A 23,505-nucleotide genomic window follows, 5' to 3' on the forward strand; every position below is an offset into this window, starting at 1 on the left:
TATGCAAATTACTGTTACAATATACAAAAACGAGATCCAATTTACAAAATCCCACCAAAACCTCAATATCAAAGTCGATACTGAAGCAAAAGGAAGGATTAAAATGTCATTTCGGTTCACACCATCATTGCATGTGAACTGAAAAAAAAGTCCAAATGTTTGGCTGTCACTGTAAGTGCCTTGTGACTGACTGGCGACCAGTTCTTATTATATTCACCTTTCATCTAAAGTCAGCTGAGAGATTCCAGCACAACCTTGAACGAGATAAGCTGGTGTAGAGGAGGGATGTTTTAAAACAAGGGAATATGGGATATTTATATAGATGTTACATGGAAATATTTGATCAAAAAAAACTTTATTGGCCATGTGATGGTTCCAGAATCTGTGGTCGATTCCCATTCGGTGGCGGTGTGTGATTGGCTACTTTTTAGATTGTTTTGTCTGGGAGGGTTTGCAGCGAGCATTTGAATTGGACGTTGCTCACCGTCCCTGTGAGTGATAGAGTTAAGGCAGAAAGCACAAGCTGGGCTTTATCCTTGAGTGGCGGTCACTTGATGATGCAAGTGTTCCCTGTGAATCATCCCGTGATGGCACCATTCCTGTATCATGATCCAATCGTAAATGGCTGAGAAGTTTGGCGCTAGCAAGGTGATGGAGCCCTCCAGAGTCCCAGTTTAGATTTTCAGTTGGTGGTCTTGAGGATGTGGGGGTGGGGGTTGCCGCCGTCGGGTGGCGGCGATAGGGGTTTGCGGTTAGAAACCCTAATCTGTTCCTCAAATGACCCTCTGTCGGACAGGAATGAGGCAAATTGAAGCTAAGTAAATATACCTACATAAAATCCACCTTAAATCCCACATTATAAAGTGTGACTGCTGTTTTATTACTGAACAAGGCAGCAACAGAGCTGTAATACAGCAGTAAATGGATCAATAACTCTGAATTATCCTTTCAAATTCAGAAAGAAAATATTCTGCTAGGTTGATTGTGGACATCATTAAAACATCATAAATAAACTGCAACGCTTATAAGCCGTAAGGGTCAAAGAATAGTGAAAAAAAGTATTTTATCATTTAAGACCTTTCATCTATAGCACTTAAATGTATAGCAGAAGAGCACAATGGAAACCCAAATTGAGTCGCAATTATACGCAAAATTTTTCAAATATCGCCTTTACTTTTCACTAAACTATTGCAAATGCAGTTAAATGTGTACATGAATATTGTTAACATGTTAAGGAATGCGCCAAAATGCATCTAAATGCATCAATGTTGACCACAACACCCCACAATTGGGCAAGACTTTCTCCACAAGGGACATCTAGGGACACCTTGTCAATAATAGCATTGCCTAAATGCTCTTAAAAAAACACCATTACTCATAATTTTTCACACGCTCTCGTCTTTTGTGTGTGTGTCTGAGCACCTTATAAGGTTTAGTTTCATTTCAAGATAAGAAGCTGTGAGTCAGCTGCCTGCTCGGGGGCACACACATCCTTTACTTTGCCCCCCTCTCCTCCCCAAAGGCTAGATGTGGTGTGAATTTCCAAGCCGCACTTTAAAGACTGCACACTCATAACGAGGTGTGGAACTATTCACACGGCAACAGGTGATGTCACAACCATGTCCATAAAGTCGAGAACTCACAAAATTAAAAAAAACGCAGAATGGACTGCAAATATTATTTTTATTTCATTTTATTGTTTTTTTTCTCAACTTAAAGATTCAAAAATGCACTTAAATAATGTAACCTTGAGCTAAACCTGCAGTTTTTGGTCAGATTAAGTAATTTTAAGAGTAATTTCCACTTTGTCTAAATAAGCCAACTCCATAGGGACCTTTTTTTGCAAGACTGGCTACTTTTTAGATCAGGCTTCTCAAATCTTGTTTGTTTTCAAGGACTGTTACGTTTTTCAACTAAGGCAGTGAATTGACTAATCAACGGCAAATTGATTATCCAAAGAATCGACAACTACTTTGTCGGTGAATCTTTGAGACATTGAACAACTAAAGATGGATCTAATCCTGTTTTTTTAAGGCCCTAAGAAAAAAAATGTCCTATTTTTCTATTTTTAAAATTTATTTAACTACTAATATTTGTTGTTGTTGTTGTAAGTCCTTTATTTTCTCTCACTATTGTCGTTTGTAAGCTTGTCTGGTTTCCACGGGCACGCAATTACTATTCCGTAGGAGTCGACTCCTGCGCGTCTGTCATGATTCAAGGGTATGTTGTCAGGAAGTGTGACTTTCTGCTCATGAATCAGCAGCATCCAGCTGTCACAACTAACGACAAAGTGTTTGTGCGGCCAGACGCTGGGATTCATAACACTCATGGCCAACATAACTCTGCTTTTAATGTTCTCCATCTCGCGTGTCTGGACCTTTTTAACTCATTGGTTGCCATTGACCATGAAAGACGTCCAAGCCATTTGAACATTGAGGAGGACTAATTGACAAATAATTGACTATTCAATGAAAACACAAGTATTTTGATAGCCGATTAATCGTTTCTAGACATTATTGACCTGCTAAAAAAACTCTTCTTCGCTTAATGATAAATATTCTCATTTTAAACTTTTTTTTTACATTTTTACTAAACATTATTAATGAGGTAAAAAATATTGTGAATATAAAAATAAATACATTTTTTTATGATTTTTGTTTGCGTTTTGTCGTGAGAGGAGAAGAATTGATGTCAGGAGGATTCTTGGGATACTTGAATAGCTAGAATCGTCTTGCCGCAGCTGTAAGGACTACTCATGTTGATTTATTATGTATGGGAATGTGCTGAGTCAAGGCAACTGTAGGAAAATGGTGGAAGAATGTGAGTACAAGAACTGAAATTTTGTATTTATTATTTTGGAGGATATTTTATTTATTTTACGTCACGGTTAAATAATTTTCGATGCACATATGGTTTAACAACTGAGGCACGTTGAACTGAGGAGTTTAACTGTTACTTTATTAACACATTCCTTGACTTTAAAATGTGTCTGACTTCAGATCAACAGTGATTTATTGTTTAGTCAGGGGGTAAAAAAAGAACCCTAGTGGCATGGCATCTGTTATCGATTGAGTTTCAAAGCAAAACATCTCAGGTATTTGTTCACAGGTCTGTGTTGACTAAATAGATTTTGGGACAAAGTTGAGTTTCACATTCCTCCCTTAAAACAAAGATTTCAAAGTTGAACTGCGCTGTACTATTGTGGATTCAGCTATTTAGTATATTTGGGAAAATAATGGTTTCTTCTGTTTTCCCTTTTTTCTTTCCACATCCCCCCATGTCCCCCCTTTTGCTGAATCGCAGGTGGCATCCCTCCGGTCCAAAAAGTCAAACACCCACCCGCAGAGGAGAGACTCGAGAAACGAGAGTGGCGGCAGACATCCGGACGCGACATATGCAGTACAAGCATGTGCTAGAAAAGGGCAGTGGGCCATCTGTGTTGCGTCCCCTGCTATTCCGCAGCTGCGTCCGAGTCGGCGAATACTTCTCAGCTGCTTCGGGACTTTTTAAAAGCAGGAGGAGATAAAGAATTTCTTGCAGCGTTCCACAGCTCTCGGATGAGCCGAATCTGTAGCCATGTTAAAGCCTCATTGGCAGTGGTTGAGGCCCGTGGGGGTTTCTTCTTTGGAGGGAAGGTTGATAGCCCAGCTGGCTGTTCCGCTGTCACCGTGTTGCTTAGCTGTCATTAGTGGATAACGAGCTACTGCAAGAGAGGAAGCAGAGAAGTGGCCTGTGGCACGAAGGGGAAGAACATTGCAGCTGTTATTAATACGCTCTGAGATCTTTCATCTCTCCTTTGCAACAAGACTTTTTGAAGGATACCAGATACTGCAGACTCTGATACTTTGGCCAAAACTAAAGAAGACCTTTCATTTTTATCTGCAAAATGGCACTAATTTGATTTTTATTGGGGTTTATGCCCTGACCGATTAGTTTGGCGATATTGGTCACCATGGCAGCAGCCTACCGTGTGGTAGTGAGCAGTGTGAGCTGCTACAACAGCGTGGTGGTGGATCGGCGTACCTACTCTCACGCCGTACACTATTGTTCAGGCCCATGCAGAGCTCTCGCACAGGGGCTGGAGTGCGCCGTGGCACATCACGGCACCTGTTCCGAGCTGCTGGTCGCACCAGACTCGCCCTACCTGAACGGCCCTTCCGGACACTCCAGGGGTCAGGTTCCTCACCACGGTAAAACGAGTGGTACGCTAGATGCGGGGTACAACTGTGGTGCTCTGGAGAGAGTAGGGAGCAGCGGCAATTTGTTCATAGGGGAGGAGAGCAACGTGTGGCGGGGGAAAAAGGTCGCCAGTGTTGGAGGATCAACGGGAAGTCTTAGCTGTGGTAGCTACGGTAGCCTAAAGGACATCACTGAAGAGGCCATCAACCTAGCCAGCGGTAAGCTCAAAGAGTTTTCCTTTGACAAGCTTCGTCTCTCCTCATCTAGCCACGTCAACTTCCGGAAAGGCCGCAAGGTCCGCCCTGATTCGTTCAGCCGTCGCTCCACCGATCTGGAGATCATCTATGGCCACTATAGCTCCAACAGCTCCAGTAACGGCACAACAAACGGCACTGCCACCACTACCAACGTTGACAACACGCTGCCGTTGCTGGAGACGAAACTCAACGGCAGTTCGAGCTGTCTCTCTAATGTTACAAAAGTCAGTGGTTCGACGAGTGGCAGCGGCTCATTGGACCAAAGCATGAACACTCTAGCCTCGCTTTACCGCAATACTCTCGGGGATGAGAACCTGATTACCCGTCTGCTGGAGAAAACATGGGCAGAGGGATCCGCCGGGGGTGCCGGTGGAGAGGATATCCGAGCCTGCCTGGACATCCTGCTTAAATGCTCAGAAGACCTGAAGAAATGCACTGACATCATCAAGCAGTGTATCCGACGAAAAGGAGGGCCTCAGGATGGAGGGGCCAGCCCGGACAGTGTGTACCGGGCCTTGATGACACGATTGAGCATGTACCTAAAGAGACTACCTCTAGATCTGGAGGGGATAGGACAGGGCACGCTTGGAAGTGGGCATGGTGATCTCGTGGAGCTTGTAAACAGTCTACACTCACTCCAGAAGTCACCCTTCTCACCAATATTTGGCAGCGAGCAGCCTCCTCGTTATGAGGACGTTGTACAGTCGCCTCCTAATGCAAAGAATGCTCCCAATTCTGTTTTTTCCACTCCTTACACATCTGTCCAGACCCCGTCCAAACCCCTCACCAATGGTCTACAGCATTCCCATCCTCCGTCAACTGTTGTCGTACCTCACAATCTTTCCGTCACGAGTTCGCCTTGTAATCACTCTTCGACACACTCTCCGTCCCAGCTCCGGATCTCCCCTACGCCGCCGTATACCCACACCCCTCCAGGATCCCCCATGGAGGCACTCTACATTGAAGAAGAGGAGCCAGATATGGGTAAGATGTCGCAACCAATCACTCATGCATCTCACAACAAAAACATATCAAGTAAACCCATGTATCCATTTCAATTAGATTCTACAAGCACTGTTTACAACCCAACGAAGGCTTCGCCCTCTACGCAAGCACACAGAAACGATGACATTGACAAACTGCTGATGGATCTAGAGAATTTGTCTCAGAGTATGAGCAACCCCAAGAGTGCTGAGCCACCTCTTCCGGTCAAGACCCGCAAGCGAGGTGGCATGGGGACTTTGTCCACAGACCCCCAGTCTCAACTCAAAATGCCCCAGTTCCAGGTCAAATCCCCTGCAAGCCACCTCGCCGGTTCCAAAGCCCCTCTGGGAGACAAGCGCAACACCCCAGGCGGTGAGGCACAGGAGGACGGAGCGTTGCTCTTGAGAATCTTGGAGAGTATAGAGAATTTTGCCCAGGAACTGGTAGACTCGGGGGCCGGGAGTTCCGGAAGTGCTGAGAGGAACAGCGGGAAGGAACGCGAGGTGATGAAGCTCTTGCAGGGCACTATGGCCTCGACTGGTAGGCCCGACACTCCTACGCATAGTACGAATGTAAAAATTGTTCCACCTGGCAGTGAAACAGAAACCATTGCGGCAGTTCCAGCCATACCGCCAAAGCTCTTTAGCCGAACACCCTCTGCTACACCTGTTCTAACACAAAAACTTGCATCTGAAGAGGTGTGCGCAGCTAAATCCGAGCCTCAAGCCACACCTGAGGCTGCCTCCGTCCCTACATCAGCAGCTACAAACACTGTGTCAGATTGTCTTAAGGTTCATCCAAGAGCAACTCCTGGACTTGTGAGCTTGCATTCTGATCTAGTGAACAATGTTGCGCTAAAAGTGCCGCCCACCAGTTCCAGCCTGCCTACAGTTATCGAGAGAGATCCTTCCGTTGCTGCCGGAGACGCGCCGACCTTGGGAGACACTGGTTCGACCTTGCTCATCCAACAGACTCCTGAAGTAATCAGGGTAAGCGCCAACATTTTTTACCGTATTTAGCGGACTATAAGTTGACCCTGTGTATAAGTCTCACCAACCAAATAATGCATGATAAAGGAAAAAAGTATATAATAAGTCACATTTTAGGGAGGGCAATTTTTTGTATGTTCAGAAACCAAGAACAAACAAACTTTAAAGAAAATATAGTTAAATGGATATCAAAAGGCTAAATAGGCATCTGTTAATGTAATGTTTTCAGTCTTCTGAATAACTATAGCCTAAAAACCCCAACATAAAAGGCCTTATGTGGTCAAAGAGAGAGAAAAAAACATTTTTTGCTCGGGTACTCTTCATTTGCCTTGTAAAACACGTCAACGTTCAACCGCCTGGAGGAATAATTATTTTTCATTGCACGACAGGATTGTTGAATGTAATTGATAGTTGCTGCTGAATTGCGTTAATTAAATGTGTTCATGAGTCGGTGCGGTCCGTCTGCGCTTTGACTCATTGAACAGAATGTGTGACGGATGCATCAAATATATTTGGTTTTTAACCATTATATTATTTTTTTAGTTTTTAGTCTTTTTACTGCATTGTGCCATCTCGTGTTTTGAAAAGCACCATTTGAAAAGCATCTTTTTTTTAAGTTGCCATGGTTACTTGCAGGCACAATAAAACTCATTTACTGCCATTAACGATGGTAGGTTGGCTCACATTGGTGGTTATATATTAAAAAATGGATTGGTCATCTGCTATCTTCTATAACATTGAGACATGATCATTTCAATCGATTTTCTCCAAAAGAAATAACTGAATTTCACTTAAAGATAATAACTATCTGTATTGTCTTGGCAAATGGCAGCCATTTAGTTAACAGCAACAGCACCTTTGCCCACTGTATGATCCAGTTCCATGATTGGCCCTTACTTGTCTAGTATTTTGGGTGTGTTGAGTTACTCTTGTTGCCGTGCAGCAATTCGACCCAATGAGAGGCGCTTGTTAAGGGATGCGGCGGCTTTGCAGGGGTTAGCAGGGGGTGTCTGTTGGCACCACGAGTGTTAACTGTATGGTTAGCCTCCTCCCTTGGCAAAAAGAGCCATGAGTGTGTGTGTGGGGGGGAGCCTAAATCTGTCCACCCCCCTCACACTATGGCATCCCGCTAACAGACTCTCTGTCGCCACAGGGTAAAATGACCTGCTTGGGTTTTGCGCGCGTTTTTTTCCTGCTACGTATGTTGTTGTTTATGTTTTGCCGTTTTTCTCGCATACAGTTTTTATGCAAATATTTGAACACACCTAAAATACACACGAATTCTTGAAGTTACTCCTTTGCTTACTTGTTTTCTATAGTGTAGATTTTCCAAAATAAGCTGGAGACCCCAAAAAATACATCTATATTACACACAAAGAAAAAAATATATATATTTATAACCATGTTAATAAAACACATGCCCATCAGCAACAAGAGAAAAAAAAACTCACACCGACGCATCCCCTGACTCAAAGCCTATCGATAACCACAATACAATTTTTGCTCATAATATAAAATTAGCCACAACTTCCCATCACTATACCAATGGTCACAGCCTGATTTGATACTGGCTTCCTGACACAATGCCAACTGTACGAATTCTAATATTCCTTTCGGCTCCACTCCCATGTTAAATTGTGGGTTGAGCGGCATGTGTCCAAGGTAAAGCCACCCCCCCATCTTAATTAGCCACTTTTGAACCGCTCGGGATGACTGTAAAGCCTGTTGCAGTGTTGCTATCCTCACTTAGTGCTATGCTCCACATGTCAAATGACACCCACTTGTGAGGAAGTATTCTAGGTAGGCTCAACTGGGCCCCACTCAGCGGGAGCTCGTAAGTGGAGTCGTGGAAATCTCGGCCGCTGTATGCCCCTCTTTCACATTTGGGATTTATGGGGGGAATTGAAGAGGCGGGTATAGTGGTTCACATGGTGGATTTAAGTGCTTTGACCCTGAACTTGATCAGCACATTGGAATACAAGAATGAATGCACAGATGATTGAAGCTCATACTGTGTAGGATTGTGACACCTGTGCATTTCAGCGCTGGTGAAATTCAATAGGTTATCAGGATATGAGCTGTTTTAGAGTAGTAGATGAGTGAAGTAGTATTAAATAGACTGGCTAACAAAAAAATGTTGCATTGATACAAATGCTCTATCTCGCGTAATTTGAGGTACTGAATCCAAATCTGACACTTTTTCTTCTCAAGTCAACAATAAAATGACAAATTTTACAAGGCATTTTTTAAACAGTTTTTTTAAACTAACTATACATAGCTGGCCTTTAAGAATATTCCAAAAATAAAATAAAATATCACATCCTGTGCATTAAAATACATTTTTTTTTCTCAGAGCAGTCAACTGTTGATATGTCAGAGAAAAGCCTACTGCGTTTTGGCACAAAGGATTTTTGGGGGGAAGGAGATGGGATGAAAGGGAGACTTAAGAAAAGTATGCAGATATGACAGTAATCACTGTCAGTTAGAGCTAAAGTTTGGGGGGAAAAATATGCTTTCCACTACGGAGAATTAGACTAACGGGTGGGGTCGCCGTAGTTTAGGTGGGTGGGGGGCTTTCCAACACTGTGCAGTTGTTGACTCTGCTTTGCTGGAGAATGACATCACTACTTCTACAGGAAATAAGGTCACGGCAGGAACGCAAGCCAAGTGGGGGAAGACAGGCAGGCCAACAATAGTGCTTTGAAATAGCCCTCCCTTAGTAGAAAAGTACTACTACCATTGATATAACACACAAATGAGTTACTCATTTATTTTGTAAGATGAAAAAAATATGCCGGCACAGTGGCGCGAGTGGTTAGCGCGTTGGCTTCACAGCTCCTGGGTCCTGGGTTCCAATCTACTCCATCCGTCCACCTGTGTGGAGTTTGCTTGTTCTCCCCGGGCTCGCGGGGGTTTCCTCCACGTACTCTAGTTTCCTCCCACATTCCAAAACCATGCATGGTAGGCTGATTGGTCACTCTAAATTGCCCCTAGGTATGAGAGTGAATGGTTGTCCGTCTCCTTGTGCCCAATGATCGACTGGCCCCCGATTCAGGGTATCCCTTGCCTCTAGCCCGGAGTTGAGATGAAACACTCCTCGGATTGGTCGCTATTAAATCGATGACATCATCGTTGCAGGCTGGGATGTCTTCCAAACTGCTGTTCTTACTTAAGATTTTTTTTTTGTAAGCGAGTCACCTTTTCATCTGGAAGCTTTTAACCTAGCTGGAGGCTGGATCACTATGACAACCACCAAAACATGTTTTGGCGTTACAGGAGGTGGGCGGGAGGCTAAATGGGACTCCCCGTGTTACAATGTTTGCACAATGCTGAGACTCCCCCCTTGAGAGCTTGCAAACAGTGTTTTGGAGGGGAAAGGAAAGCCTCTAGGTCTCGGACATCCTTTTTTTTGCATGAACATCGAGGTCCATGCATAGAGTAAAATATTTGGCCTGATCTCCCTTTGGCTATCCTTCATATAGTGTCACAATTACATATTATATACTGCCTTTCTCTCCTAGTTGAAATGGATTAGATGCCTATTGCTGTCAAACAATAAGTTAATCAAAACAATTAAAAAGGAAAAACGTTTTTTAATAGTTTGAAAATATGATATAATATAACAAATGTGCAAACCTTTTCAAATAAAGCACCATAAAAACATCTTAAACTTTAAAAAGAATTAGTATATTTAACGAGAAATTGAAATTTCAATAGCAATTACAGTATTCCCTCAATTTTCACGGTTAATCCATTCCAGAAACATACATTAACATACTTTACTCTAAACAATATGGAACAAGCCTTTCAGGAATATACAAAACAAACAGAGAAAAAGAATAAAATAGTTTATACTAGTGAAATTGTAATTGCAGGAGCACTCTGGGAGAGAAGACCTAAATTCAAAGCTTCATGTATTACATTATGGATTCTTTCCCGAGAAGTCATTTGCTGCCTTCTAGTGGATAAAATGAATTCTGTGGAGCTGGTCTTTAGCTCTATCTTGTGGCAGGTCTGCATTTTAACAAAGGATTTCCAGTCGAACGTTATTTAATACAGGCTGTGGAAAATCTTTGCATGCCGAGTCGCAAGCAACAACCGCACCAAATTCTTTGATGACTTTAGCGTTTCTCGAGTGCGGTTCCGGTACATTTGCGGTCAAGTCTGAATAAACTATCAAACTGTCCACCGCCTCCTCCATCATGGCCCTAACTGGACAAAACAGTTGTTAGAATCCTATTGCTAGCACAGATTGCCACAGAATTCTTTTGACTTTGAATCACTTTGCAGTTGTTATTGTTTTAATTATTCAACAATTTGTTGATAACAAAACACACTAGCTGATGATAAAGCAGATTCTTCGCAATTTAGTGGCATTCTTTAAGGCCATCTTTGAGGGACCACCACAAATGATGAAAATGAAAGGATATTTTATTAGTGTCTTCCATTTTGGCTCCTTAAGACTTTTATTTTATAGATTTTCTAGTGAAAAGAATGACGACCACCTTTCAATTGCTACATTAAATGTGCTTTGGTGGCTGACTTTTCTAAAACAAACAACAAGCAAGCCAAAATGGTGGTTTGTTTTGCTTTTCTTTTTGGGAATGGCTTCATGATTCTGTTCATATACACAAATATGACTATCAAAGTTCATATTTAAAAGTGCTGACTATTTTGGGATTATTTTAAAGGGTGGGCTTATGTTTTTTTTTTAATTGCGGTGACATTTTAATAAAAGCGACGACATCACATCGTTTTTGCAGGTCGCCTTTTGTTGATAGTCACAAGATGCACTGATTCATGGTTCCTCCTGCAGCACATCAGGAAAAGTGTGTGTTTGTGTGTGTGTGGGTGGGATTGGTATGCGACCTTGGCTTCAGTACAGAGTAGAGTTGTTCCAAAGAATTCAGCAGGGGTGCGCACACTGGAGTTACTCTTGAAAAACACACCACAGTCGCGTGTGCATCCGGAAAAGTCACAGGAGACATTCTGCAAAATAATTAGGATATGATGCAAAAAAAATATTCATGGGATGTTTTGGACAATAAATGAGATGTTGCTACTTGTGAAAGTGATCAATAGGCCCACAAGAAGGCGCTGCATTTTCCCCTTGTGAAGGATAAGATGTTTATTCCAGAAACTTTGCTTGTGTTATGGAATGTGCGAGCAGCTGCAGTGCAGATGTTTGGGACTCTTAATTGGCCAATTCTTTAGGAACCCCTGCAAAAAGTCATTGCATCTGAATTCTAGGGAAGCATTCAAAATACATGTCATAATGTTCAAAAAGTGTTTTTACGCTGTCGGCAGCCTCCAAAACAGTAATTGAAGAAATATTGCAAAGTGCAATGGTAAACGTTTGTTATAATAATATTGCTTATTTAATCCAATTGTGATTAATGCATTGTTAAATTAAATTAAAGATATATGAAATGTTTCCACAATGTTTCATATTTGACTATATTTTTATTTATTTTTTAAAAATATATTTACAAATGATATACTAACTACTGTCATTATAATTGGGTTCAGGCAGTACAGAGTAATATGTCAGTTTACAATGGCCCTGGAGACGATAACAGCTAATAAAACTAATAAAAATGTGTCATATATTTGTATACATGATCCGATCAGTCCACAAATGGAAACATTATTGACTTAGGCAAAATCTAAATAATACTTTGTTCCACCTGTATTTCATATTGGAATATACAGTATCTTGCAACAAAACATGACATATATCCTGCAATATTTATATATAGCTATAAGTACAGTATGAACACATACTGGTTGATCAGGCCATCCTAAAATTAAATATTCGCTCTGTGCCAGCCCCACCCACTCACAAGGAGAGGGCTTCCAAATACCCCCCCTCAGCTGGTAAACTGTGTGTATGTGCGTTTTGCCCGACTCCTCGTGGCTCATTTTTCTGAGTGCGCTCGCATCCGAGCCCAGCTTGTGGAGCGGTAACCACCTGAAAGTCCGCGTGCAAAGGGAGGGAGCAATTCAGAATTTGCTGGACCATGCTTAGATGGTTTTCTCACATGTTGGATTACTACCACGGCGGAAAGTTTTCCCATACTTTCTGGAGCTTTGGTTGGATATCTAACTAGACCTCGGTGGCCGGGGGGCATCTTTTCGAGCCCCGACCATGATGATCAAGGAGACGTCGTTGCGCCGGGACCCCGATTTGAGGGGCGAGCTGGCCTTTCTGGCACGGGGCTGCGATTTTGTCCTGCCGTCACGCTTCAAGAAAAGACTCAAATTTTTTCAGCAGCAAAAACAACAACAGCAGCAGGTCAGTTGGAGCAACAGGCCGTATGACATGGCAACATGGAATACAAAATAAAACGTTAAAATGTAGCTTCTCTCTCGCTGGACTTGCTGGGAAGCACAAACTATCCTGAGGCAGATACCAGCAGGATATTAATAGATGGTGCAGGAATAGAGTGATAGAATGAATGCAAAGGGTAAAGGGGGGCAAGGGTGTTCTTGCAAAGGGGGTGGGGGTGTCACAGCTGTCAGGCTCAATATGTGTCCCATGCAAGATGGCCTTCCGGGAGGAAGTTTTGTTTCCTAACAATTTCCTGTCTTTTTTGTTTGGGTTATGAAGCGCAGGAATTCGATTTTGATCCTTTGACAAGTTCTTGTCTTGTTACCATCATAGAACATAAATTATTAGCCATTGTTTATGTTCGATGCACATCTTTGTCAATGGTAGCCATTGAGTTTTCAAATAAAAAAAGTCATGGAAAACTGTTGAAGTTCAAAAAAGATCTGAAGAAATTCAAGAAAATTCCCAAGCAACCATTTGTCTGAAAATAGTAGAAAAATGTATTTTTCTGATGAAGTACCTAAGTCAATGACTACCATTGGCGGTGACATACATCCAATCCATTTGAACTGGAAAGCCTGTCAGTTTAAATGGATTGGACTTCTATTGCCATCACTGGCAGGAATCTAGGCAAAAATAACTGCTTTGAAATGACAATTTGTTTCATTTCAGGTCCAGTCCAAAGTGGAGAAAAAACCAGACCTGGCAACCTCGTCCCTTGCCCAGGCCTCTACTGTACCGCAGGCCGTCTCACCCGTCCCACCTCCGGTGACACCTGTTGTCATCACACCTCCTCCTCCCATCGCTATCAACATTCCCAGGTTCTACTACCCTCGCGGTCTCCCCTCCCCGGGCCTACCGCCTGACCACGACGCTGCTATCGCCGCCATTGAAGCTTCTTTCTCCGAATTTGAAGAGGAGAAGGCCGACATTTATGAGATGGGAAAGGTCGCCAAGGTAAGAAACGTTGACATAACGTTGTTCAGATGACTCTTTAATTCATATATCCTGAGTCTTGATGTCCCAATTCTATACTTGGTGTTGGCAGTTGCTATGGCTATTTTTGGAGTATCGCATTTGATCGGATCTGATTCAGTAGTTGCCTTTTTTTTAAATTAATGTATTTATTTTTACTAGTGTCATGCGTCTCTGCTGTTTAAATCAAACCAATAGGCAAATATATCCACTTAATCAGACTTCTGCTCCTTAGAAACTTATTACAAAACATAGCATCATGTAGTATATGTATATTATATAAAATATTTGTTTGCAAAACTGTCACCCCGTTGTGGAATGACCCATTCTTACATGCGTGTTAGTCACAGGAACCACATGACCAGGTTAGAATTGTCTTCCCCCGCAGGCATGCGAATGCCCGCTCTATTGGAAGGCGGCCATGTTCAACGGAGCCGGTGGCGAGCGAACTGGCTTCGTGTCAGTTCACGCTTTCGTCGCCACCTGGAGGAAGTAGGTTACCGCCCAACTGTGGTTGAAGCCACCTGACGAGGTGAAGATGTAGATTGGTTGTCCTGCAGGTTGCTGCACGGTTGCCACGACGACGCCTCCAGGTTCATCAACCTGCTCGCCAAACCCGGCTGTCAATACCTCGAGCAGGAGGACTTCATTCCTCTTCTGCAGGTCCATTTTAATCCATTACTCCTTTATCTAAATATTATATTTCTTTTTTAAATTTGATTTAATATATGCATATATATATATTTAACTTCATGCCTATTTACTGTGAATGTTAATATCTGGGAGTCAATCAAAAAAGTGGTTTGGCTTTCAGAAAATTGATAAATTTGACATTTTTGTAATATTCAAAATTGCAACGTATCGATATTAGAGAAAAGAAGATCCAAAATGAACTTTAGTCCTTTTTTACTGAACCTTATTGTGTTATTTAGGACATTGTGGACACGCACCCAGGGCTCACCTTTCTGAAGGACGCGCCTGAGTTTCATTCCCGCTACATCACAACGGTATTTCAAACGCCAATGACGTCCTACGTACGAAATGAAAGTTGACTGATGTGCGGCGGCGACTCAGGTGATCCAGCGGATCTTCTACGTGGTGAACCGGTCGTGGACGGGTCGCATGTCCACCACAGAGCTCCGGCGCAGCAACTTTCTCCAGACACTGGCACTGCTGGAGGAGGAGGACGACATCAACCAGATCACCGACTACTTCTCCTATGAGCACTTCTATGTAATCTACTGCAAGTTCTGGGAGTTGGACGGCGACCATGACCTGTACATCGACCAAAAGGACCTGGCGCGCTACAATGACCACGGTAGTGCCCCCTAAAAACTTACGAATGAACTCTTGTTCTCCTTTTTGACCAAAAATATATAAACCACTTCCCAGACTTCACTGCCACATCATTCAAACCCTCATGAACCGCGTAAATCTGGCAAGTATGGTAATCATTGTTGACATGTGTTTTGTGGTTTCCTTTGTAGCGTCGTCCAACAGAATCATTGAGAGGTTGTTTTCAGGCGCTGTCACACGGTAAGCGCTAAAGGCACAAATGTCTGCTGGCCAGTCCCATCACATATACGTAGATGCAATCAAAACTACAGGCAATAAACTGTTTGATTGGTCGCTAGGGGCAATGCCGTGCAGCGGGAAGGACGCATGAGCTACGCTGAGTTTGTCTGGTTTCTCATATCTGAAGAAGACAAGAAAAATCCCACCAGGTGACTAATGTACATTTCATGTAGTGTATACTGTATATGGTACACTGTATATCATGTAGTGTATACTGTATATCATGTACTGTATACAGTATACAATATACTGTATATGGTACACTGTATATCATGTAGTGTATACTGTATATCATGTACTGTATACAGTATACAATATACTGTATATCATGTAGTGTATACAGTATACAATATACTGTATATCATGTAGTGTATACAGTATACAATATACTGTATATCTTGTAGTGTATACAGTGTACTGTATATCATGTAGTGTATACAGTATACTGCATATCATGTAGTATATACTGTATACTGTATATCATGTAGTGTATACTGTATATCATGTAGTGTATACTGTATATCATGTAGTGTATACAGTATACTGTATATCATGTAGTGTATACAGTATACTGTATATCATGTAGTGTATACAGTATACTGTATATCATGTAGTGTATACAGTATACTGTATATCATGTAGTGTATACAGTATACTGTATATCATGTAGTGTATACAGTATACTGTATATCATGTAGTGTATACAGTATACTGTATATCATGTAGTGTATACAGTATACTGTATATCATGTAGTGTATACAGTATACTGTATATCATGTAGTGTATACAGTATACTGTATATCATGTAGTGTATACAGTATACTGTATATCATGTAGTGTATACAGTATACTGTATATCATGTAGTGTATACAGTATACTGTATATCATGTAGTGTATACAGTATACTGTATATCTAGTGTATACAGTATACTGTATACACTACATGCTATACAGTATACTGTATATCATCTAGTATATACAGTATACTGTATATCATCTAGTGTATACAGTATACAGTATACAGTATATCATGTTGTGTATACTGTATATCATGTATTGTATACTGTATATCATGTAGAGTATACAGTATACTATACTACTGTTTTATACTCCTTCAGTATAGAGTACTGGTTCCGCTGCATGGACGTTGACGGCGACGGCGTCCTGTCCATGTTCGAGTTAGAGTATTTCTACGAGGAGCAGTGCGAGCGAATGGAGCGAATGGGCATCGAACCGCTGCCCTTCCAAGACTTGCTGTGCCAAATGCTAGACTTGGTGAAGCCAGAGAGTCCAGGTAAAACGCCGTTCCCTCAGACGGCCCCGCCCCCCGATTGACACCCGCCTCGTTTTGGCAGGCAAAATAATGCTGGGTGACTTGAAACGCTGCCGCATGGCTCACATCTTCTTGGACACGTTCTTCAACTTGGAGAAGTACTTGGATCATGAACAGAGAGACCCCTTTGCAGTACAGAAGGTGGGCAGCGAACATTGACCAAACTTTTTTTACTTAGCAATATGAAACTTGGTCATCGAGCCTATCCTAAGTAACCTTTAAAAAAAAGTCTGGAAAAAGTAGCATCTATTTGGACTTATTTACCATTCATGTGTTTGCTAAAACTCACGTGGGCCTTCCAGGACCTGGACAGCGAGGGTCCGGAACCATCCGACTGGGACAAATACGCCTCGGAAGAGTATGAAATCCTGGTGGCGGAGGAAACTGCCAACGACCAGATTCACGAAGGGTACCAAAAGTCTTTTTTTTTAATGACTTTCATTCAAGGACTTTTGCTCAGCGTGCTCCATGTAATTGCAGATCGTTTGAGGACGACTACGAAGTGGACGATCTTCAGGTGCCGTCCGAGATGGGGAATAAGATGGAAAAACTAATCATTTCGGATCTTTCGGCGTGAAAACAAGATTGCCTTATGGGATGTTTTTGAATGGAAAATGCCAAAGAAAAGGACGTTTCTGCGCAACAGGACATCTGTCTTATGATGACTTTTTTTTGCAGCGAGAATGGACTCATGTTGACGTACGTGTGGAGGTGCGTCTCACACGTGTGTGACAAAGAAGCAGCCTTTGATTGATAAGCTATTAGAAAATCATGAAAAAACACATGAAGAAAAGGAAATATAAAGGTAATAGATTTGTTTTGGATCAAATATACGACAATCATGAGAAAAGACAATCACATGACACAGAAAAGAAAAACACATGCAATGTTAACTTATTTTTTTAAACATTTCTGAAAGTTTAGCGAATATTACATTTTAAATAAAAGGTTTGAAAACAAGCTGTATTATTTTGTAGCACTCAGAGAAAGCATCGCAAGCTTCGCGTTTCGTAAGTCTTGCGTACTGGCACAGGTAAAAACTCAAATATATATAAAAATTTTTGTTCTTTAGTAGAATAAAAAGATTAACATGATCAGAAAATCGATAAATCTTTTTAAAAGAAATAATATATCAGATTCATAATTACATGAGACACAAAGTTTGCAAGTTGTCAGTACAACAATTAAGAAAAATACATTAATCACAACAAACTTTAATCTGTACCCCAAAAAGTTTGAAAATTCATTTTAGGCGAGGTGGTGAGAAAAATCTCAAAAATGAGAAATGATTTTTAGCAACAAAAAATAATCACAAAACAATCCTAGTCCCAAACCAAAAAAAAAATCATTATTCATCATCTTTGTATTAAATTTGGTTGGCATTGACCTCTGGAAAAAAATGTTAATGAAATCCTTTTTTCAGTTTTGGAGAAGTGCCTCCCTGTGGCTACTATGTGTTTCTGCAAGCCAAAATTCCGTCTTCCCCTTCCGAGAAGTTGTCATCCATGCAGTATTCTTTCCTTCTATTCTGAGTGCGGCTTTACCGGAGTGTAGACTCGCTTGCTAATTGCATTGCCCGGAAGGTTGTACACGGACACAGCGAGCTCGCATGGTAGCTGCCGACATTTGGAATGCAACGTGGCGTCACCAATGTATTAATAACGCAATAACATGGACTGAATAATGACTATACATTTAAACCTTCCCTTAAAGAGACAATACCGTCAACCAAACACCTGTGCTAGGCCAGATTTTTTGGGGAAGTGGTAAACATAGAGTTTTTTCTACTACTATTACTTCTATATTTTTCTACATTTTGTTTGCAGTCACCATTTTTATACGAATTTGAAAACAGGGGCTGAATTTTAAAAATAGTATTTATTTTGCAAAAATATAACAATTTGTGTGTGACTTCAGAGAGATTTTTAAAATTAAAAATGCATGTCTTTTAGGAAATTTTCCCCCAAAATTTGATTGCCTCTATTTTTTTGTTCCTTACTATTTTCTTGACTTAAAAAAAGTAATGTTTAACCACATTTAAAAATATATATTTTGCATGATTTCTACTTTTTTTTCCAAAACAGAAAACGTTTGCGAAAAATTAGAGTAAATTTTCTGAGACTTGAAATGTATCCTAATACAAATTTATAAAAATGTTATGCTATCACCATTTTGCCTGATTTAGATATATTTGAAGATTTGGCAACAAGATGTTATTTTTGCACAATAATTTGTTTGTTACACTTCCTACATCAACATGTTTGCCACCCATGCTGTTTTTATTTATTTTCAGTCAACGTGACTTTTGGATGTTCCACTTCCCACATCAAAAGTTGACCCATCATGCTATTTTTTTAATTTAACTTTTCTTTCCATATTTCTTGCCAAAGAAATCTCCTTTTTTAAAAAAAAAATTCTATGAACTTGCTAGTTGTAAATTACATCAAATCAATTAAACTCTTTGCAATTACCTCCAATGACTGTTGATGATAAAATATCATTTTTATTGCCCACAAATCAACACAGGTGGTCATGTGTAAATTATCTTTTTTTAACACTTTCAATGCAAAATGCAGCTAGACACTTAAATATATAGAATACAAAAAATTATGTCATTTAAATTTGTGTTGACATTCTTGTGTGTTCTGTTTTGTAGTTACATAGCCACTGTAAATCTATCAGGCTGTGTATTTATTGAATTTGATTATTATAATAATAATAGGAGTAACAAGAAGCCATTGTAAATGCTTTTTTGTTGATACGTGTTGTATTGCAGTGCCACTGTGTGGCTCGGGTTCTTTTACCTTTTAACGTGTGGAATTGACAATCGCTATGACAACCAACACAAACACACATTGTCAGTATTGTTAAAGTTATGTCACACCAGGAGTTTTAGACTGAAACTACTGTGAGAGCTTTTGATTTTGGAGGAGTTTCCCTTGTTGGCACTTATTGGCATGCTTTCTTTTGCGTCCTGAATTTTCTGTCTAGACTGCTTTCGGAAAATTCCAATAAAGATAAAAACAAAGTCAGGTTTTTGCTATGTTTTAAGCTTTTTCCTGCTTTTATTTGATTTTTTTTGTGTAGATGGGAATGTAAACATTTTGAGAATATTGTAGAAGCATTTTTAAAAATGTACATTTCTTTATGGATTTTTGTCCAGTTTAAAATGTCATAAAACAGGTCACTTCATACAGCTTTTTCATTACTATTATTATTGTTATTATTATTTTTTCCCACCTCTGAGAATCTCTTTTAAAAAGACAAACTATTGCAGGTTTTTCTCCTTGGCATACACGTTCAAACAGCAATGTTAAGCAACATATATACTTTGAATTCTAATTTCAGGAAGACTTTTCTTCACCCTCCCAAAAGACATGAACTCAAATAATTGCCAGTTGACCCATACAAATGTCTGTAAGTGGGTGTGCGGTTGAGTCACCCGACACTGGCATCAGCTGTAGGCGTGTTAAAAAACGCGCCCAACCAAGGCAGGAAGTGGCGAATGTGGCGCATTGTTGCTTGTTGTCCGCACACGGTCGTCACAGTGACCCTCTTGCTGATTACCAACACACCCAGTGAGAAGTCAGCCAAGGATGTGCCACCTTTCACCAGGAGGGAGGGGGGCACTTCCAAGAGGAAATATTTACCTCAATCATCTCCTCTGAAGTTTAGACCAAGTACACTGCCTGAAATACAACTTCCTATTAGTCATGTGGACTTAAGATTTTAAGTAGCCCATATTCAAATTTACTCCAATAACTTATTGTGAGAAGTCCCAATTCATTTAATCAAGGTGGACTTGTTAAAATGAGTTTATTTTTCTCAAATGACCATCAAAACTTAAATGTTCAAGTCAAATGTATACCTGTCAACCTCTGCCGATAACTGCCCTTATAAATGATTATGATTCCCCTTACAAACCCCCCAAAAACCTTACAAACACCGTACGACTCGTACGAGTCGTACGGTGTTTGTAAGGTTTTTGGGGGGTTTGTAAGAGGAATCATAATCATTTATAAGGGCAGTTATCGGCAGAGGTTGACAGGTATGCAAATGGGTTATCTTTAAAATTCCTGCCAACTTTGAGCCTTTTTTCCAATTCAACCAAGCATATTTCCAACCCCCAAAAAAGACAGATTTGCTCATGTTTTAGTGTCATTATGCAAATAATCTTAATCGATGATGCCATCGTTCCATTAACAGGAGCAACGGGGAAGAAAAAAAGTAGCTTTAGCAAACACAACAAAAACGCCAGAGAGAGAGAGCATAGACACATGCCCGCTCTTGCTCAACTCTTTTGAAGTGAAAATTCCATCTTGAGCTCACACTCGTACGACCTCGTTATCGTCCATCAGCCGGCGGTCCCGCATCACAACCCCTCATAGACTCAACACGTACACCGGCCAGGCTTCAGGGCGTCGTTAAAAGCAAAACGTGGAGATAATTTAGCTTTCCACGGCCTGTAGGGACATATATGTATACGTACAAATGTGCAGCCACCCTCCAATAAAAAGAAAATAATTCAATTCCTCCCCAAAACTCTTGAACTTGGCGATAGATTTTTCTCTTAAATATTGGTGAATTTAAAAAAAATAAAGTTCATTTGTACAGTCCAAGGTTTTTCTTATTTCTCCTAAGTCTCAATTTGGACCGCATGTTTACTTCAATTAAAATGAAAATTGTATTGCAAAAATAAAAGAATTCAAAACTTTGTGAGTTTTTTTTTCTACATCTTTTTTTTAGAATTCAATGACATTATGTATAGACAAAAAAGGTTCTGAATCATAACCACCACCTTGTAGTGGAAGTAGAAATATTTAATACTTTTTTTCAACATCCTAATTTAAAAAAAAATGCTTATTTTAATACATTTTATTATTATTAGCAAGATGGTATTCTAAATGTAACTCATTTTCAATGTAATATATTTTTGACCAGAGAACCTTTTCAAAAAGTAAAAAAAAGCCCATTTTAGCTACTTTTCTTTATTAGAACCATTTCCCCAAACATTTTTTTTAATTAAAAAAATGACAACAATAAACTTGCTCACTTTCTAAGATGACATTCTGTAGGCTATTAAAAATAAAATATACACTCAAAGTCATGTTCAGTTTAGTTAAATACGGCTCCGTTGATTATAGGGAAGCGGATGGCTTTCAAGTTGAAAAATGAGAGCGAACGAAAGAGAGCAAGCGAGCAGCTGGCTGGACGGCTACTAAACATCTGGTGCTGCTTGACATTGAAGGCAAGAGCCCAAGCTTCCGCAACCGCTGTCCTTCCTTCTCAGGTCTTGTCCAAGGGCTGGTGATCGGGAATGATCGCGTTTCATCACCATCGACTGCGATAGATCACCAGGCCCATTGACGAGTGAATGGATTGGACGTCAATTGTCATCCAGTGTATACATATCTATAGTCATCAATGGCAGGCAATACCAAAAAAATCTACTTTAGAGTGCTATTGTGGGCCCTAATGTTGTACTTTTATGGCTGTATTTTATTTAAATCAGCATTTTTTTGCACATTTAATTGTTTTAAAAAATACAATAGTAATAGATCATTTAAAAACATTACAACAAAATGTATATGTTTAAATGCTTTATCTGTGAGAGTGGAATGAAAACCTCATATTTTGTAAATGAAAGGGTTAATCTTAATTTTGGAAAAGTTAACTGAATTATGAGATCCACAAGAAATAATTTAGATATAAAATGTATCAAAACATAAACTCTTTGACTGCAATTGATTCTAGTAGACAAAACAAATAGTTTCACCCAAGCGGGATGCTAGTAATTTTAAATGAATTCATTTCAAATGCATTTGAGGTGTATCAATTAGTTCTGGTTGATTATCTTATTTGCTCTAGTCTTATTGGATGTTCCGTCTTCGCGGAACACGAGACTTTCCTTGTTAGCGCTAAGTGTACATGACCTATGTTGAGGATTTTCATATGTCAGCTGACAATGATCATTGCAGCGAGTGGAATTTCATTTAGCACTTCCTGACAGGCGCCCCCCGCCCTCCTCTACGAGGGGGCCTTGCAGTTACACCGGTGGCTATTTGCTCGGTGCGCCCGCCGGAATGTGCGCTTGTGTTTACCAGCAGAAAAAAAAATCTCAAGTGCAATGAGTCTAAAAGCAAGTGAAGAAAAACAGCCCCATGGGTGCGTCGACCTATAGCAGGGGTCACCGACTCCGGTCCTCCAGGACACCTATCCCACTCTGATTTCTGTCTGTCTTCCTTCTCCGGCACACCCGAGAATCGAGAAATCGGGATCGGTATCGGGCTTCTGGAGAAATTGCTGAGAAGATGATTATTTGATTCTGGTGAGTTGGAGAAGGGAGAAAACATTGAAAACAGACTGGTGTTGGTGACCTCTGACCTGTGCACTTGTTGGCTGCTTCTCATGGGGATTCACGTCCAATCCATTTTGTTTGGCAGCGATTGAGGGGGTGTTTGGGTTGACTTTTCACTTCTTGACTTTTGTGGTTTGATTCTTGCATACCTGTCAACCTCTGCCGATAACTGCCCTTATAAATGATTAGGATTCCCCTTACAAACCCCCCCAAAAAACTTACAAACACCGTACGACTCGTACGGTGTTTGTAAGTTTTTTGGGGGGTTTGTAAGGGGAATCATAATCATTTATAAGGGCAGTTATCGGCAGAGGTTGACAGGTATGTTCTTGGTTTTTTTTGTATACATTTTTTTTCCCACCCGCCCCACTGTGCGAGTGGTTAGTCACTCAGCAGGGGTGTCAAACCGGTACTCAAAGGCCCGCAGTGGGTGCAGGTTTTCATTTGAACTCAACAAGAAGATACCTTTTGCAGTGTAATCAGTTAATTAAAGTCAGGTGCTACTTATTTTAGAAGACACCT

At 40.7% G+C, this 23,505-nt stretch overlaps 1 protein-coding gene across 4 annotated transcripts in view; it reads left to right on the top strand.

The window, feature by feature from the left end:
- ppp2r3a (protein phosphatase 2, regulatory subunit B'', alpha) overlaps window positions 1-17,585 on the top strand; it is a 27,330-nt gene extending 9,745 nt beyond the window's left edge. For 2 of the 4 annotated variants that reach the window (XM_077620831.1, XM_077620832.1), the window contains exons 2-13: window positions 3,304-6,409; window positions 13,413-13,697; window positions 14,104-14,207; window positions 14,276-14,378; window positions 14,648-14,722; window positions 14,790-15,033; window positions 15,203-15,251; window positions 15,350-15,439; window positions 16,411-16,586; window positions 16,648-16,766; window positions 16,928-17,034; window positions 17,106-17,585. In XM_077620831.1, coding sequence (XP_077476957.1) covers window positions 3,953-6,409; window positions 13,413-13,697; window positions 14,104-14,207; window positions 14,276-14,378; window positions 14,648-14,722; window positions 14,790-15,033; window positions 15,203-15,251; window positions 15,350-15,439; window positions 16,411-16,586; window positions 16,648-16,766; window positions 16,928-17,034; window positions 17,106-17,202 — 3,906 coding nt within the window. In that variant the 5' untranslated portion in view covers window positions 3,304-3,952 and the 3' untranslated portion in view covers window positions 17,203-17,585. Of the gene's footprint in view, window positions 1-3,303; window positions 6,410-12,316; window positions 12,705-13,412; window positions 13,698-14,103; window positions 14,208-14,275; window positions 14,379-14,647; window positions 14,723-14,789; window positions 15,034-15,202; window positions 15,252-15,349; window positions 15,440-16,410; window positions 16,587-16,647; window positions 16,767-16,927; window positions 17,035-17,105 lie in introns of those variants that run through there. The other 2 variants (XM_077620833.1, XM_077620834.1) reach the window with 2 other exon arrangements.
- Window positions 17,586-23,505: the final 5,920 nt, after the last annotated feature.

This window comes from Stigmatopora argus, chromosome 15 (assembly GCF_051989625.1).
Source record: "Stigmatopora argus isolate UIUO_Sarg chromosome 15, RoL_Sarg_1.0, whole genome shotgun sequence".
NCBI lineage: Eukaryota > Metazoa > Chordata > Actinopteri > Syngnathiformes > Syngnathidae > Stigmatopora > Stigmatopora argus.